General features: G+C 47.3%; 2 protein-coding genes across 4 annotated transcripts in view; one reads left to right on the forward strand and one right to left on the reverse strand.

The window, feature by feature from the left end:
• LPCAT (lysophosphatidylcholine acyltransferase) overlaps positions 1 to 12,213 on the reverse strand; it is a 165,305-nt gene extending 153,092 nt beyond the window's left edge. Inside the window, exon 1 of one of the 3 annotated variants that reach the window (XM_050195298.3) lies at positions 11,927 to 12,206. In XM_050195298.3, coding sequence (XP_050051255.1) covers positions 11,927 to 12,011 — 85 coding nt within the window. In that variant the 5' untranslated portion in view covers positions 12,012 to 12,206. Of the gene's footprint in view, positions 1 to 11,926 lie in introns of all 3 variants that reach the window. The other 2 variants (XM_050195297.3, XM_055062710.2) reach the window with 2 other exon arrangements.
• A 24-nt stretch (positions 12,214 to 12,237) lies between these two features.
• Positions 12,238 to 17,764, forward strand: part of LOC126547344 (uncharacterized) — a 56,310-nt gene continuing 50,783 nt past the window's right edge. Inside the window, exon 1 of the mRNA XM_050195319.3 lies at positions 12,238 to 12,461. Within this exon, the coding sequence (XP_050051276.1) occupies positions 12,318 to 12,461 (144 nt within the window). The 5' untranslated portion in view covers positions 12,238 to 12,317. The remainder of the gene's footprint in view (positions 12,462 to 17,764) is intronic.

A 17,764-nucleotide genomic window follows, 5' to 3' on the forward strand; every position in this document is an offset into this window, starting at 1 on the left:
TTGCACCTAGGCGCTATCTGTTGCGGAAAGATTCTACTGTACAAGATGGGGTGCGGGAAGCTACCTATTTGTAGTTTGCGCTATTGACGAAGAAAGGAGACACGAGACAAGCACGTGTATTGTTTTATTCGGCGCCGTCTTTGTAATCTTGCGCTATTGGACGGCCTCGCGTCTTGTTAGATCGCGGTGCGCGGGAGGATATATGCATCTTCCGAGTCGGTAGTACTGGAGGATGTCCGTGTAAGTGGTGATTAGAAAATCGTGCGACATAATCGTGTCAGGGAAAGCGGGGCGGTGGGTCCTACACTCTACACATGCTTACCCAACGAGGAAAACCATCCGTCCGTCCCTCCTTCCGTTCGTCACGTAAGACGATCACTTTCAAGATAGTGCCCGCAGGAGCGAGTGAATTCACCTTCGTGCTGCCTCTCGCTTCAACGCGAACTAAGCGGCACACAAAGCTATCAGCCACTCGGAGCTTTCTGTCTCCATCGCAGATCATTTTCCAGATAGGGCCAGCACGGCCGCGTCATACGCAGCCGCCGCCGGAGTACGGTTGATCACGGTTTATAATAGCTCGACGCGGATGGATACGGCGGTAAAGAGCGATAACGGCTTATAGTGATCGGAACGTCATTAGCGCACCTAGCGCCGTCACCTGCAGTAGTTTGCTTGCGTTATCAATTCACCTTGTGCCGCCCGTCCTCATGCAGTTCGTGCCGCCGCAACGCTGTCGTTTTTACTGGTCCGATCAAGTTTCATTACATTCGTAATGACACCGGGCTGCGTGGAGATGAGCGAGTGGCACAATGCTTACGCATAATTAGACAACTCTCAGAGGAGTTTCTGCGTCAATTCTTTAATCTCTTTTTTTCTTTGAACAGCTTGGTTAACGTTAGCTGGGACGCATGGAATACTAAAGCCAAGGCGCCCTAGCAACACGGCATACGTTTCTTATTTTGTTCTGTGCGGAGCTTACACTATGCGAGGAAGCTGCCTTAAATGACGGGACATTTTTAGTGGCGTTGTGCAAGCTTTAGAGAATTCTCATATTCGGCACTTATCGGCAAATATATCTAAAAATTCGATCCATAAATATTAATATCTTTATTTCTTCAAATGGCAAATTCGGCGACCGATACGCTAATGTAATCATAGCTTAACTCAGTGGGTATACATTCACGCCTGCTTATGGATGAACGCGAATTATCAGTCCCCTGGTGCGTTAAGAACCAGTTGTGACAACTATAGAGAGACACTAAAAATAAAACTGCCTACGTGTAAGAACGCACAAGCACTATGACGACGAACATACAGTACTGAAGTGGTAGTAAGCATTACCTGTTAAGAGAACGGAAAAGAAAAACAAGCGTGTGGGCAATTTAAAAAAATTAAATTATGGGGTTTAACGTGCCAAAACCACTTTCTGATTATGAGGCACGCCGTAGTGGAGGACTCCGGAAATGTCGACCACCTGGGGTTCTTTAACGTGCACCTAAATCTAAGTACACGGGTGTTTTCGCGTTTCGCCCCCATCGAAATGCGGCCGCCATACGTGTGGGCAATCGAATGCCGCAATTCACCAGGAGGAAACATACGCACCCACATTGCGCATTAAGGATGCGTCATGCCGAAATATGTGAACAACCAACAATCCTAACGTCTTCTTCCTGCTTTAGGTAAAAAATCATAGCGCCACTGGCAAACTAATAATTAACCCAGAAAGCAAAAACAACGTTTTTCTGCACTGACTCGAGGCATCTTAAACGATACTGAGAGAAGGAGGCCAGAAGAAGCACGCTGCAGGTTCAAAATCACGCGTCCAAGCATAAATCACACGACTGTGACACACATTGGAGAAAGTGGAAAATGAATGTCGGGCTCTCATTTAAATGAGCACACTCGTCCGTGCTTTAAGTTATGGTCATATAGCACGCTACACAATAATAACTACGGCAAGGCGACGATCGGCTCCTGAGTCATCCCCGAGACGAACACTGAGCAAGAGCAAAAACACAAGAAGCGCAACATTAGAGACGTACAGAATAAATAAAGGCGGTGAAGCTGCGCAGCGTAGTTTAGCCGGAAGCCGCCTCACGACGGCAGCCGCCGGCGGGGCTCTAGAAACACAGCGCCGTCAATCGACCGAGGCAGCGTCCGCCGAAGGCCACACAAGGCGGATGCCCCAAACGGAGGAAGCCCCGACACGGGCCACGCGCTTCTAATCGCGGCTGCGGGCCTCGCCGCGCTGCCGTCGTGCGTCTCCACGCTGCCAAACATTATAACGCGGCCGTGCTGTCCCCGGCCCGCAGCAAAGCCCCCCTCGATCGACGTGCCTTTGGCAGCTTTCCGGCGGAGAACGTATGGAGGGGCTTCAGCCCGCAGGACCCCCAGACACTAATTTCGCAATCGTGCTCTATCCCTATTGGTAGCGGGCCCGTTTGTTTTGCAGAGGGTGTTCTGGCACTCGGATAAAGAAATGACCCCCTACACTGGTGGCGCCCGAAACTGCCCTGCGCTAGGGTGCCTAGGAGGAGGACATCGAGGTACCCTACCCTGCGCCGCTCGAGCCCGCCGCACTTGATGCAGCGGGGCGCATTGCCGACATCACGCATGGGCGTGTCCAGCGCCATCATCATCACCAGTGCAAGCGATAGAACTGTGGCGGGCTCTCGTGTCAGTAACCCAGGACGCGGCAGCACCATCGGTGGGGGACCGACTGCGTGGCGTCTCTGAGCAAGACAAAGCGCCTGATCGGATCCGCGTCACATGTACACTTGCTGCTTCCGAGCCTACTCAAGAATGCGCCGATAGCTGACTCTGCCTCTCTTCATCATGGTACCATGTCTTCTCTACCGCAGCGCGTAGGAGCGCAAATATGTGGAATAAACAAGTTACCAACCAACCGCAGTCGTAGATGGTTGGGGCTCCTGCACTTGCCTCAATCTCCTGCGCTTGAGCTCCCTATGGACACGTTCTGCCGTGGTCAAAGAGGTTGGGTATCCCTCTGTCTTTCTGCCCGAGTCTCTACACGCCATTTCTGAATCTCACGAGTCGTACGAGCAAGCCTGAAATAGACGAGCAAGCCTGAAAGCTTTTCCAACAAATTATACACACTTGTAGCCCTTGTAGCCCTTGCACGGGCCGCGCAAGACCGCGGCCCTCGCGGTCCAACAAATCGCCGAGGCTTTTCCCGCTTCAGTTTTGGCGGCGGACCGCATGGACAGCGCAGCGATTTTGGCGTAGCCAACGAATGTTGTCCGGCAACAGAGTATCTTCAGCCAAATCCAATCTAATTTTCGGCTCAGCAAAAGCCAGTCAAGCCAGTCGTTTCATGTACGCCGTTCCGCCTATACGTGCGTGCAGCAGATATATTTTTTAAACACCGTGTCCTCTTGGAGGGACGAGGAGGTTTTTTTTTTATTTTGTATCCCTCGTTGAGCAGTTCCCGGCTTTGTGGGACTGGAGCCGGAATGATAACAATGATAACACTCTGGCCTAGAGTGTAGCCATAGAGAAAGGGTGTAGCTAGTTGGTCTACTCTGCCGTCTGCTATGGCGGTCCGCCGTGTGGATGTGCTCTGCGCCGGACCGGACCGCGGCGGGCCGTGACGTCGCATCACGTGAACGATCGGCCCGCAGACTCGGTCCGTCGTGTGGATCGGCCTAAAGCGGCAGCACACCCTGCTAGATGCTATGTTCGTTTGTACGAGAAGCGTTCGAGAGCGCTGTAATCACGATGCGCAAGCGGGCATGTCACGTGTCATTTTGTTTTATTTCGCGGGCATCTGCAATAAGCGGAAAAACGCTAATACCTAATAGATAGAAAGTTAGAAGCTGTTTAATCGGACGTTTTGCAAAGCGCTCTACAACTTTCTAATTGGAATTTTTTGCTTAACTTCGTTGCTTCAGAAGTTGGTGAATTAATCTTGACTAACTATGCAATTAAGGAGAATACAAAAAGCAGCGTGGCTTACTCCATGCAATAGTCAGCAACATGCATTTGGTCGCGTCGTCTTAGGGTGCATCGGCATATTTTTGAACTCCGGCTAATGTTAGCTGGCACACCCTGTATAGTGCGTATGGCGTTACCCGTATCTTCAAATCATCACAATCGAAGACACTTTCGCGTGATTTAATGACATCCAGCGCGGCGCCTCGCTGCAGTTAATTCGTTGGTGTAACGTTTCCCTTATCACCGCAATCAAACACAACGCTCGCGAGGTGAAACCTAATCTGACAGAATTAAAGCGAGCCTGCACTCACGTTTCCTCTTATCCCGTCTGATATCCCAGGCTTAGCCGATCGCTGTACACCGAAAGTGATAGTCACAAAAATGAACGTTTCAAAATACGGTGCTATAGGAGACAAGACTAGACAGACGTGAGTATCCAGTGCTGTACAGTCCTATATATGGAGTACGCCGATGCACCAAACGCTAGATTCCGTGACATGTAAAATGCAGGACAGAAGGCGCTATTTTAAAACACGCAAAATGTAATAAATACAGCAGTATATATATATATATATATATATATATATATATATATATATATATATATATATATATATATATATATATATATATATATATATATATATGAAATGCGTGAATTAAATCATCTCGAACAAAAAGAAAAAGGAAAAGATAGAAATGAATGGCTATACACTAAACACTATATCTGCATTCGTGTTCAACGGTTTTACGTTTCGGCAGGAGACCCACAGATCAAGCGTGTGCTTTAGCACCGCAACAGGACTATAAGAACGAGCTGGAACCTTTTATCCGAAACCATGCACGCACGGTACACGTGATATAAAGGATGCCTCGTGCATGAAATGGATCCTGGCAAATATATATATATATATATATATATATATATATATATATATATATATATATATATATATATATATATATATCGTACGACGTATAACGTATATCGTACGACGTATATACGTATAATCGTACGACCAAGTCTAGGCAGGCATCGAATCACCAGAACCGCGGTCACCGTGTCCGTAACGGTACCTACTCGAATCACCTAACGTCCCAGCATTGTTTCAGCTGGCGGATGTAGGGCTTACATGTCGCACCGGACAGAGCGTATAAGGTGTCGCGAAACAAAGGAGGCAAACACCAAAGAGTCTTCGGTGTTTCTTTGCAATCCCGTACAATATGAGACATGTTCACCAGAGGTACTCAATACATGCCAGAAACGCCGTCCTCACGGTTGAAACGAACCGTCGCATCTGCCGTTTCGATACCTAGAAGGTAGCTCTGATTCGGCTTCCATGCGCTAACCAAATTTCGGTGCGGGCCATGGTACACACACAATATATCGGTCCATTGGGATCGACACTCTGCTGCATGGTTGAATTCGCGAAAAAGAAAAACACTCAATACACATTATATTCAATAACCTGAGAGTTAAGCACAATAGCGACAAGGGTGTCATATCGTCGCTGTAGGCGCACGCATTCACTTATGTAATCATATTTGTTTTCCAAACTCTTTCCTTCGGGTGAGCTGTTTACTACAGGTCGAAAGGAAACGTCCGCATGACAAGTGTCCTCGGGCCAGCGCAAAGAGAAAGTAAAAGCTAACGCCGCATACGGAATGCGCCGCAGGCGTTGAGTTTCGGACACGCCCTCTCACAGGGACGAGAGGGAAAGCGGAAGTAGCCAGAAGGACAACGCCATGCAGCGCGTTTTATCATCTGACACGAAGAAATCAAAATGACACAGAAAAAAAAAGGTTGCTCTTAGAAGGCCCGCATGGAATGGCTATGTTTACAGGGTGCAGTGGCGTAATAAGCGTTGGAAAAATAGACCGGCCGTATACCTCATGGTCAAATATTGTGGCAATTCGACGGCCACTCACGCACTGAATTGTTGTGAAATTATGCAAATACATCAAAAGAGTGGGTGTGGCAGGAAGTACCGCAAGGTAAAGGAACGGCGTTCTGCCAAAGACAAAGAAAGACCCGGGGACACTGTCGCGCACCGGAAGAAACGAGAGAAGAAACTACCAACAAGTCAGGCTTTTCGTCATTTTATTATTCACCACCCACCCTCCTCTTATTCCCTCCGTTTGGAGCTACATAACCACGCTGCAGCGCAGAAAAAAAAATGAAATAAATAAATGAACACAGACTAAATTACGTTCGCACTGCGAAAAGGAGATACGTGACAACAGCACCTAAATGGATCACGTATGCGTATTCCAAGAGAGCATGCAATGCAACGAACACCAACTGAACCTATAGGTATGGACAAGCAGCGGTGACTCAGTGTCTAAACACTGGTCGTCGCAGATTCAGTATACGCCTATGCGTATATGTCTTTTCCGGCGCAAATGAAGGAAGCTAGTTTATTATCCAATATGGAGCACCCGCATGTATGGCACACCTCTCCGCCCATTGCTGCAGCCTTTGGAATGACAGAATGAAGGCATATTTGGTCTCAGGTTATCAAAGAAATCTTAAGTCCCCTTTCCAAGGTCGAAGACGTACACATCAATGCCGCACAACACCACAATGAACGCGCAGGAGGGAATGTGGGCGCAATTGCGCAATTCTTTGGGGCGATGCCCGACACCGAATTGGGGCGCTAAGTGTCCATTCAAGCATCTATACGAAAGAACAGGGTGGTTCTAGTATAGTCTCAGCAGAAATACGATGAGAGCACGAAGTGCTCGCAAATCGAGGTCAAGCATGCCTGGGCGACCGTCTCAACGCCGGTACAGAAATGTAACCAGCGGCCAGGCAGCGCGTGAGCGGACCACCGGCGCTACACAGGGGTTTCCGTCGAAGCCCAAGTAGCAACACGACTTCCCGAGCAAAGCACAATGCTGGCCGTTGCGAGCATACCCGTGGGCACCTTGGGAAAGGGGAACGCGGAACAGTGTTCCGTACCTTCAGTGAAACAAGCGACGCTCGTGCGGATAATCCTGATTCTCATCTGATACGAAATAAAGAGACTCGAACAGGAACAGGACTGGCTCACGTCTACACGACGTGAGCCAGTCGCGAGGCGCAAGCACACGGCAACCGATTCCAGCCACGTTTGAGACTTCGGTGCCGGACACCGTTATCGGATGGTCTCCGTGCATCGAAGGGGGTCGACTGCCCGATTCAACATAGGGGAGGGGGGGCAGGGGGGGGGGGGGGGAGACTACGCACTGTTTCAGAAATTCGCGCGATTTCGGCCTGGCACGCTATACTTCGGTGGCGTGCACCAAATATAGGCTGCACAGGGCACGTGTACATATCGTTTGCACGCACGCAGAGCGCAGCATGGCGAACCGAACGTGAAGAGTCGGGTGCTAGGCTTACCTGCCGGAAAACACGGTAAGCGTGCTACAGACGCCACAGTATTCAGAGAGACGAGGAAAGGGCCGTTACATTTGGTCCTGCGACCTTCAACGGCAGGGCACCAACCGTTCACCGCGTGCTCTCGAGAGCGCGGCGGCGGCGTAAGGAAACGACAACAAAACAAAGAAACGGAAGGACTCCAGCGAGGGGCAGCCGGTGAACAGGACGAGTCTGGAAGGTGACCTCGCACCAACGCGTCATCTGAGGCACACCGCGCGGCGATTCACGCAGGAGGGGGGGGGGGGGGGGGGGGGAGGAATTGGGGCGGGTCCTGCACACCAAGAACGGCACGGACGATGCGATTTGCCTGCGAGTCAGTAAATGGTACACGTTGCCAAATTATTTGCCACGAAGCTGGGAGTAAATTCAGCTGAAACACTTAACAGCAGCACAAGCTCTCGGCATATCGGGCCACACTGTGCGTCTGCCCACGTGTGCGCGTCATTTCTATGTATCACGCACAGCGCAGCACTGAAAGCAAGGAGACCCAGTTAGACAGGACTGGTCAATCGTTAAACTATATTACGTGGTAAACCGATGCCAATAACGCGCGCCTGTTGTCAACGTAAGACTTGCGGAGAGCGTACCGCGAAGGCGCACATTCCATGTTATGAGGGAATGCAATAAATGATCGACGGCAATGGCCAACCGTGGACGTCGCGTGCCTGATGAAAGCACAAAAGCCGTGGAAAAGCGTCATAGTGGCAATAGCATGTAAATGTGAAGTATCACATTTTTTTTTCTGTAGTTTCGAGAATGCAATTATACAGACACTATAGTCTAGATTTCAAAATTAGGCAAAACAAGCAATGCACGCCAAGAAAAATAAAAGAAACAAAAAGCTGATTTTGCAGTGCCTCACGGCAAAAGCGAGTTAGAAGCCAGAGAAAAAAAAAACAAGGCAGCCGACACACCTGTTACAGTGAAAGCCGATAATAATGAACTCGGTATAACGAATCACGCTTTATATCGAACAGCCGCAAAATTGTACGAACATTATCAACGTAAAACACGTCTCTTTTATGATCGAACTTGGGGTATATAGAGCTCGCAGTTCGTCTGCCACCAACACCGAAACGGGCCTGCTTTTGTATCTGCCAATGTCTAACGGTCACGAAATTCAAATTGAGAGAAAGCGTTAGTAACATCCGCAAATGTTCGAGCTATGGAGCAAGCCTCTAACGCTGGGCATAAGAGGAAGTTTTAGCTCTGGTGCTCCTATCTAAATACATGTAAAATGAGAATTCATTTTTCTCGGCAACCACTGCACCAAATTTGACGAGGTTGGTTGCATTTAAAAGGAAAACTTAAAATCTAGTGACTGCTGGTTTCACGTTTTTGATTTAGGTCGTCAATTTTCAGCAAACGAAACTATCAAGCTTACAACTCTGTAAGTCAGCAATGAAGAATGGTATCATAATCCCGTAAATTGTAACTAATAGTACATCTAAAGCGGACAAAATTGATATGTTACACATGAATCTCTAAAAATTTTGCAATATGAAAATACAGTTTTTTCAGACCCCTTGTACACAGCGTAACGAATTCACGTAAGCTATAATTTGACACATCGAATTTGTCCGCTTTGAATGTTCTAATAGATGCCGTTTACAGAACCGCGATATCTGTTCTTGATGCAGAGCTATAATTTTTTTTTTAATTCGTGCTTCTATTTTTTCAAACTTTCGAATTTCTGAAAATCTTTTTGAAATATTCAGGCCCTAAATCGAAATTCCGCGTCCAACTGTCACTAGAATTTTAATTTATCTCTCAAATGCAAGACATTACATCGAAATCGGTCCAGAGGGTTTCTCAGAAAAACGTTTTTTGCATTTTACATGTATTAGAATATAGACCGCGTCGGAGTTGGGCCCAAGTTAAAGCTTCCTCTTAATGTCGTCCTTCTTTTTTTTTTTTTTTTCCAGCGCAACATTTGATAGTGCAACATGCGCGGGAATCGGCAGTATGGCGGGCTCAAGGAAATCATCCGGGCGCGCTTTAATGCAGTCAGCAAAATATTTTTGCCTGGGGCTGGAATTCTCCGTGCTCCAGTATTTTGCCAGTTCTTATACTTACATAAAAGGATGTTCTTGAACGTTTTTTTCTCTTTTCTTTTTCTAAACTTCTGTTACCCACAGCTGGCTCGATATAATGAAAGGATTCCCCTTCGCTCGACACTATTCCTTTCTTATCAACCACAGTTCGCGGCCGGCCGATTGATCCAGGTGATAACGAGGGCGCTGCGCCGCTCTGACCACTGGCGAAGTGGGAAAGGACTAATATCGGAATAGAATCGTTACATAAACCTGGCCTGGGTGCCATCCGTCTTTCAGATCGAAAAATGCATGAACTGGACGCTTACCTGCAACTGCAGGTACGCGGTGGATTTGTTTGTTTCGCAGCCTTCAAAATGTTCAAGGAACGCCTATTCCTTTATGAGTTTTCATTTTACGAGCAACATGTTTATAACAAACGATTAAGTTCGCTGTATGCGGCATCAGGATATATTAAAATTATTGGATATATGCGATGAATCTATAATTCGCTCGTCTTACAGCTCGGCAAGAGCACGTGCTTTATTGCACGTGCTCTGAAAGGCGCATTAACGAACCAATATGGACGAAAGGGTCGGACTCACGAAGCCAATCGTACGAAATAACGGCTCACAAGAATAGGTGCATGGCCAATCGCAATAGCGGGACAGAATGAGCGAGTGGGGAGGTAGTACCAAAGCAGCTGACACATCAGAAATGGCAAATGAAAAAGCTTCTGAATCCGACCGAGCCGCACGCACAACAGTTCGTAGTGACCAATCATGACCGCAAACGAAACAGCGGACGATCCTGAGCTGTACTCAAACGTAAAAAAGGTATTGGAGCCGGAAGCCTAATCAGCAAAGCTATTTGCGGGCGCTCTGACAGGTCCACGCCATGGCGTTACCTTTCGATATTTGGTCAGCGTACGGTCGCCAAATGGTCTCAAAACATTTTTACGCGTAAACATCTTCGTGAAATCGGCTGCAAGCCCCAGATTAAAAACGGGTAGCTCTGTATCATGGTTTTTCAGAGTTAGTACCGCTGCAACTGGTGGTATCATACTCAAATCAGGGCCTAATAAGCACCCGGCTAACATGGACAATGTGTGCACTTGATGATGACACCGTAACAAGGATATTCAGAAACACGGTATAAGATGCCACCAGTCAAATTAAATAAGATGTGCCATACAGAGCTATCCCGCAATGATGATAACGCATAAACGCATTATGGCGACGATCAAAATTCGCACGATCTACATTTATATTGACGAACAGGGCGGAACTGTGGGGTGACGACACAGGAAACGCGCGGCAGTGGACGAAAAAATTATCACTAGCTTGAACGATACAGAGTAGAAAACGATGTGGGCGATGGAAAGCTAGTGGAGTGAAGCCATACTTTAAAAAATTAAACGAAAAACGAAAAAGATTGAAGGAATTAAACGAAAAATATTAAACTAAGCTGTCGTTGTTGACGCTATTTGGGAGACTACCTCTTTAACGGCCATCAGTATAAGCCAGAAATGGTGTTTTAGTGCAACGTCGGTTGATGACCAGCAGCGCGCGCACACACGCGCGCACACACGCACATACACATGCGCACGCACGCACAACGGAAGGAGGCCACTCCATACACGAACATAACGACTGTTAAGGCTACGAATGCTAGGCCAGGCGCCAGGGGGGCCAAGCCTCTGCATCTCTTGCTTTTTGCAGCAGTCGAAGAGAAAGAACCTAACGGACGATCGAAGGACCCGCCTTGCCCCCCCCCCCTCCTACTCCGCTATTTTTCGTCTCAAAATTATCGTAACTAAATTTTCACTAACAAAGAGCCGGCCGATGTTTTTGACATGCATAATCGTTACGCACTTGATACGACAGTCGCGGAAACTTAAAAAAGAAAAAATTCTTTTTGGTCTATGGTGGGTTTGAGGTGAACGCACACTAAACAAGGCGTAAGCAAGTGCCAGCTTCTGAAGCAAATGAGAACTGCTCCGTGTAATAAGCGCGAACAACAGAACGTTTTGAAGCACCACTTGTTAAAAAAAAATAAATGACGGATTATGCAAACACTTCGTATCGAAAAATCGAACGCCCTAAATAATATTTAATAGCGGTTTGTTGTTTAGTAAACGTCTTTGATTTCTAGCGAACTATATCGGGACCGATAGTGTGCACTTCGTTGTCAACGGACACAGCACTTTTCTACTTCGATCGTTCACGTATCAGCAGAAAAGCAACTCGTCGTCAGAAATGCGAGTTCGACCGGTTCACTCCCGTTACGTGGCCGCGGCCAACTTCAACAGCGGGCACGCAACAAGCTCCTAAATATGTGCCGGTGACAACAGCAGCACCGAGGGGGTTTTCCCAGACGCGAACCGTTCGAAAAATAATATTTTCCACGAAGGTTTAGAAACTCAACGACAGCAATGAACCGAGCGACGAAGTGCGGGAAGTGCTAACGCATTTCTCAGTCTCCTCCGCCCTTCCTCTCCCTTCTCGTGGCCACTGACCTGGCAAAATCTTGGCGTCCCCCAAGGGAAATTTCGATGCGTCGAAGATGGGACGCTCGCCCGCCGGACTGTCAGCTTCATTCATGATGCTAGCGGAGTCCGCGTCGCCGTCCGAAGTTCTTGTGATCTGGCGCCTCCGCTGCACCGCCGCTGGATGTGATGCGATGGAGCTTCGCACGCGCAAGAGGCAAGCGCTACCGCTCTTCTAGGACAAGGTTACTACGAGGAAGATCAGCGTCCGCTTATCCACAACTTCGCGCAGCCACTGCCGCTACGCCACCAGCCGCCATTTTCGATTTGCCGCTGAGCGCCCGTGGCGCCATCTCGCCGCGTCGTTGTCAGGCAGTGTCTGGTTTGTCGGCGCTCTCTCTGACAGCGTGGTGAAGCCAGCATGACAGGAGCGAGGCGCAGGTCTAAGCAGGGAAAGCGAAACGTCGCCAAGGAAAATGAAGGCGCCGACAATCTGCCGTTCGGTGGCAAAGTGCGACTCGCAAGGCGTCGAAAGCCAGACGGGTGGCTGGTTGTTGTCCTTGAGGTGCGTATTCAATTAATTATTCTCACAAGAGTGTTGCCCCTCCATCAAATACATTCTTCGTCAGACTCTCATTCCGTCCTGATGCAAAAGAGAAAAGAAAAATAACTAGAGAGGGAACAGCAAGCGCTGGTAGTCGCGGTTTAATAGTTTTTGAAGAAAAGCGTTGAAATTCCTGCTAAGCGCCCCAAGATACTGCTGTGTCGCTTTCGTCCCCCTCCAGATATTCGCTCGTGAATGCTCAGTAATCGTCCGCAAGCATATGGAAATTTCTCGTCGTCTACAGATAATCATAATCTACTTCATTTTATACTCAATCGCAAGCGCACCTCCATGGATAAATCATTTTAGTTTCACTTTCGTTGGAGTCACGAGTGAAAGCGGCCTGTTGTTGACCACGGAGTTTCTCGTTTCCATGACGACTGTCATCAATCACTGAGTGCGCTCTTTATCGGCGACGAACACGGAGTAAGGCTTTCTTCGCTTTTGTTTATTGTTTCTTTTTTCTGATTTTCTTTATAAAATACTCTTGCCCTGCATGCAAGAGTATTTCCTCTGTCAAAGCACATCGCTCTCTTTTATGTTCCGCCGTTCACTTCTCGGGAAGGGGGCCGCCCGTGTGTGGACTTCTGTCGCTTCCTCATTAGCCGCTTTATTTGAATTTCATTGGTCACAGAGTTACTCCGAAAAAGTGCACAAGAACTGCGAACAGCCTTTATTCACACTTTGAAAAGTCATCGGTGATTGATGCCACGCGCTATATCGTCCTGCAATGTCTGACTGGAATTCCCGCACGTAACTAGGAGAACGCTATTCAGGATTTATATGCTTTTTTTCTTCTGTTATATTCATTCTTGACGGAGTTATCCACTAACTCATTCAGTAAGGAAACAGGTAAGCTGTGTGATCTCTTTTATCCAACAGCCATGCACTAAACGCGCTTCCCTATGTTGGACTAGTGGCCTGACGTAAAGTGTTTCGCGCGTAATTAAAAGCGGCACGCGACTCGGCAGCATTGTGGCTATCATCGCCTAATTATCTCCACCCTAATTATCGAGCCAGTGTTCCGATTCGGATTACTCGGCACATGAATTGAAAAGTGTTAACAACGCTTTCAGACCAGCCACACGCTAAATAGTACATGTACTATGCTGACGACATGTGCTGTTTTTTTTTTTTTTTTCACTGGTTTCTCTCTCTCACTCTCACTTTTTTTCGTGTTTGTTGCGGTGTTCGCAACGTAGTACGTTTTAACTGCGCTTCCTGTGTGCTTTGCCTGTTTTTCCTCGTTCCCCTTACCGTTTAAATTACACGGGGCGTATCAGTTCTTTATTTGTTTGTTTTCTAAGGTTACTACATATGTTTAAAGCAACTCTGAACAGTAGTGAAATTCCGAATACGCAGAACGATTATGTGGACAGGCGGACGGTGCCGACACGGCAAATCACAATGATAAATTCATTAACTAACACGATAATACTGACATAATTTCAGTTAGTGAGTTTAATACCCCTGACACACGGGCACTCTAAAGTCCTTTAGGTAAGGGGACATCTACCGGAAAGGCGTTCAAGTGCAGTGACACACGACAAAGGAGTATCTCCTTTACGGCAAAGTTCCTTTTCGGGAAAGGAGATCGCGCAACTACTTTTCGAGCGGAAAAGGAGTTACTCTCGCACACAGCGTGCACAACTCGTCAATAGAAGGAAACCTGCCACACAACTACGGTGCCCATAGGTATTTTTTTTTACCTTGCGAAAATTTTTTAATTCTTAGCGGTAATACAATTTGTCGAATAGTGAAGATTTCCTCTAGCTATACTTTCAAACGCTCGTATAACGTCGCTAGTGCCGTCATGTTGAATTCCGGCAGTGTCGTCGTCGTTTGCTGCGCGCATGTGGTGTGTTCACGTCGCGAGATGGAGACTGCACAATCAGCGCCCGCAGGAAATACCCAGAAGGAACCACAGCTGGTGGAATAACATATTGAATGAATCGCGTTACGCCTGCGCGCACAAAGGAAGGGACGACAAAGGCGTGAAAAAGGACGACGGTAACGTGGGCAACACCAGAATAAACAGCACGCACAGCAAAACACTGGCTGCACATAGTTGCTGGACCAAGTTAAACGGCTGCTAACAACGCAAAACGCGAATAAAATAAACGACTATAAGCATTATTAGCCATCAACAATCAAAAATATATCTTTAGCTTCTACAGTAGATAAGTGTAATTAAATACGCAGCTTTTTAAGAATGTTTTCTCTCTTGTGGCTTTAACAGCCAGCGCTATTTTTCTTGCGGCGTTCATCTGAGGAACTACCTAAAGAAGTTCAGTGCGGTGCCGTGTGTCATCGGCGCAACTCGTTTCTGCAAAGGGTCCTTCAGAGTAGCAAAAGGGGTTTACTGGAAAGGACTTTAGTTTTGCCCGTGTGTCAGGGGTATAAGACATATTTATGAAGCAGAACTGAAGCCTGTCATTAGCAGGGCACTATGCTTATGTTAAAATGTTTCTGGTGTATTTGCGCGCCATCACATTCGCGGTAAAATTGGGATTCAATGCAGGCGCCTCGGTTATATTGACGCCATGAGCTAACCGTGGTCTTACGGCTGACAAGCCGCGGCCCTCCCCAAGCCCTATAACACGGTGCAGCGGGCCCGAGCGTCAGCCAAAGCGTGCGACGCTGTTTTTAATTGCGGCTGAACGGGCAACTCGCTTCATCCTCCCTGGCTTGCTGACACCTCCCGGCGTAGTAACTAAAAGCATTTTCAATAGAGGCGCGCTCTTGTGACCGGGAACGGGAGGAACACCGGAAGCTCCAAGGTGCCAGATTGTCTTCAAGGCGCCGTACTGGGATGCCGTCTTCGCCAGTGGGTAGGGTTTAGGAGTAGGGCAGACAAGTTAACGTTATAGGAGTCCTAATTTCTTTCTTCTTATGACCTCGTCATCGACGTCTTCCCGTCTACTGTCAATACTTCTCTTCATTCATTGTGTGCAGATGTTTGAATTTCTTCTGTGCACCTTTCTTCGTCTCGGTTAGTTCAAGCTTGCTTAGGAGACGCACGTGCGGTCCGCAGGAAACATGGGCATGACTCCTCAAGTGGCACTAAGAAATATGCAACTCAAGCCACTTGCATATGACTGGTTATGATAGGCAAAAGCGGGCGCAAGGAAGCTCTGCCAGAAACTTTGGGTACAAATGCTGATTTGCATACTGGATGGCACGTTCGGCTAGGCCACTTGGTGCAGGATATATGGCGAGCAAAATTTGCTACTCATGCTGTGACCTACAGGGCTCACTTTGTCAGAGTTTAACGATCCGTAAGACGGGTTTATTGTCGCGTACTATCTTTTTGCCTCTGAAAGATTCACCTTGAAGCAGGCCAGTATTGTTGCACAGCTGATATAGCTTTTCCTGCATTTGCCAGGGTAATCCAGGAACGTTTGTCTGCATTAAAAGTAGGGAAGTGTTCGTTTTAACGGCGCGTTCGGCCTTCTTTCGATAGCTTCGCGAAATCCATGCGAATTAGTTCAAAAAGAACTTGCTAGTGCTATGGAGTTATCATGATGTCATGAAAAAGGATGTCATCCACCCGACTGTAGCACGAGACTACAAGGAAACCCACGCGGGTTTCTCAAAAAGAAAACTTCGTAGTTGCAGAAAAATCCCTCTTGGTCCGGAGGACTCGTCCTGACCGCAGACCAGGACGAATCCCCCGGACCAATAGGAATCTTTCTTCAACTGCTAAGTTTTCTTTCTGAGAAACCCGCGTGGGTTTCCTTGTAGCCTCGTGCTACAGTCGGGCGGATGGCATTTTTTTTTTTCTTTTTCATGAACTTTCCTCCACCTTGCGGGCTTCTGCAGAACTCATTTGCCATATCATGGTGTCTGGTAGGCTGTCTGAACTTCCCTTTCTTTGCTTGACACATGTGGTACCTGCGAATGTGTCATTTCCACGTGCCATGCGGCATAATGTGGAAATGGAATTATACATATATCCATGCAGATATTGCAACAGTGACTTGTGAAATGCATTCCATGAGCCAGCATGCTTTGTCGTTAGGTGGGTCAGTTCTTAACATCCGTAAGTGCATTTTCACGGACCGTCTTTGTCTCAAGCCTTGTCGAAAATTGGAGACAGGTACCGCTGCAGACGCAAGAACGGAGCACTTCTGCCGTTGCTGATGTATTCTTTCATACCCGAAATGTAAATAGTTTCAGTAGCTTGTTCTTTTTCTTATTTACGGCAAAATTCATAATTTTCACCGGACTCTGATGTATCATAATAAATATGAACCTTTGGAACCATTGTTGCTGGCCGCATGACACTTTCCATCAACGCATTTCTTCTGTACCTTACCGCAGTATCGTGTAAGTGGTTTGTTCCGGATGTTCGCTCGTTTCATATACAAGTAATATCGACACTGAATCTGCACCAGTGAATAGCGGGGGAATAGCGTCGTCCTCGAGGTCGTGTACGTCAGCTCGAAAAAGCTAGTCAGTGTCTGATTGTACGTGAAAAGTGTGACTTCGCTCCTGCTATACGTATACAAATTCGAAAATACTGCACAGCTTTCAAGACGATTGGGGCTTACTTTCTACTGTTGGTGTATAGTGCACTTATGCAGCCCCCAGTTTACAGTTATGTTAATATCCCACCAGATATGGTGCCTCTGATTATCAAACTGATGTGACAGCTTCTTATAAAATACTGCACCAGTTATAGTATAATGCGATGCATTATTCTCAAAGAGAAACGGCTAATTGAGAATTGTTTGTGCAAGGGAAAAGTCTCATGATATGAGCTTTACTGTTTCACGGTATAAGCACTTTCACACGCATTCCACTAATGGCACGTCTTACGTCAAACGTGCGAAACACTTCGTCTTGATTGCAAAGGCATTTGTACTAAGGACCAATATCCAGCAAGGCCCAAAGAGACGCGCAAGGACTGCACGCATTAAGGCCTGATCAACTTCGAAATTATTTCAATGGTCTCCTGCTTGTACTTTTACTGCAGGCGTTGAAGACCCTGCTGAGAAAGGTAATTTTATCTTGAAAGAGCGCGTTTTTCTGGAAGCTCATATTCGGCTGCGCTATAGGTTGAGGGCGTCGGAGGCTTGAGAAGTCTGATGTTCATGCTCTTCTGTCTTTCAAAACATGATGACGGCGTTCATATCAACGTTGCCAAAACAGCCCAACTGTAATTTCAGAATGTCATTCGTGATATATTATAACCAGGCTCATTAATTCTTCTAACCAAAGGGCAGACAATCATAGCCGAACAAATGGAAAGAGCGTAACTG

This window comes from Dermacentor andersoni, chromosome 1 (genome assembly GCF_023375885.2).
Source record: "Dermacentor andersoni chromosome 1, qqDerAnde1_hic_scaffold, whole genome shotgun sequence".
Taxonomy (NCBI): domain Eukaryota; kingdom Metazoa; phylum Arthropoda; class Arachnida; order Ixodida; family Ixodidae; genus Dermacentor; species Dermacentor andersoni.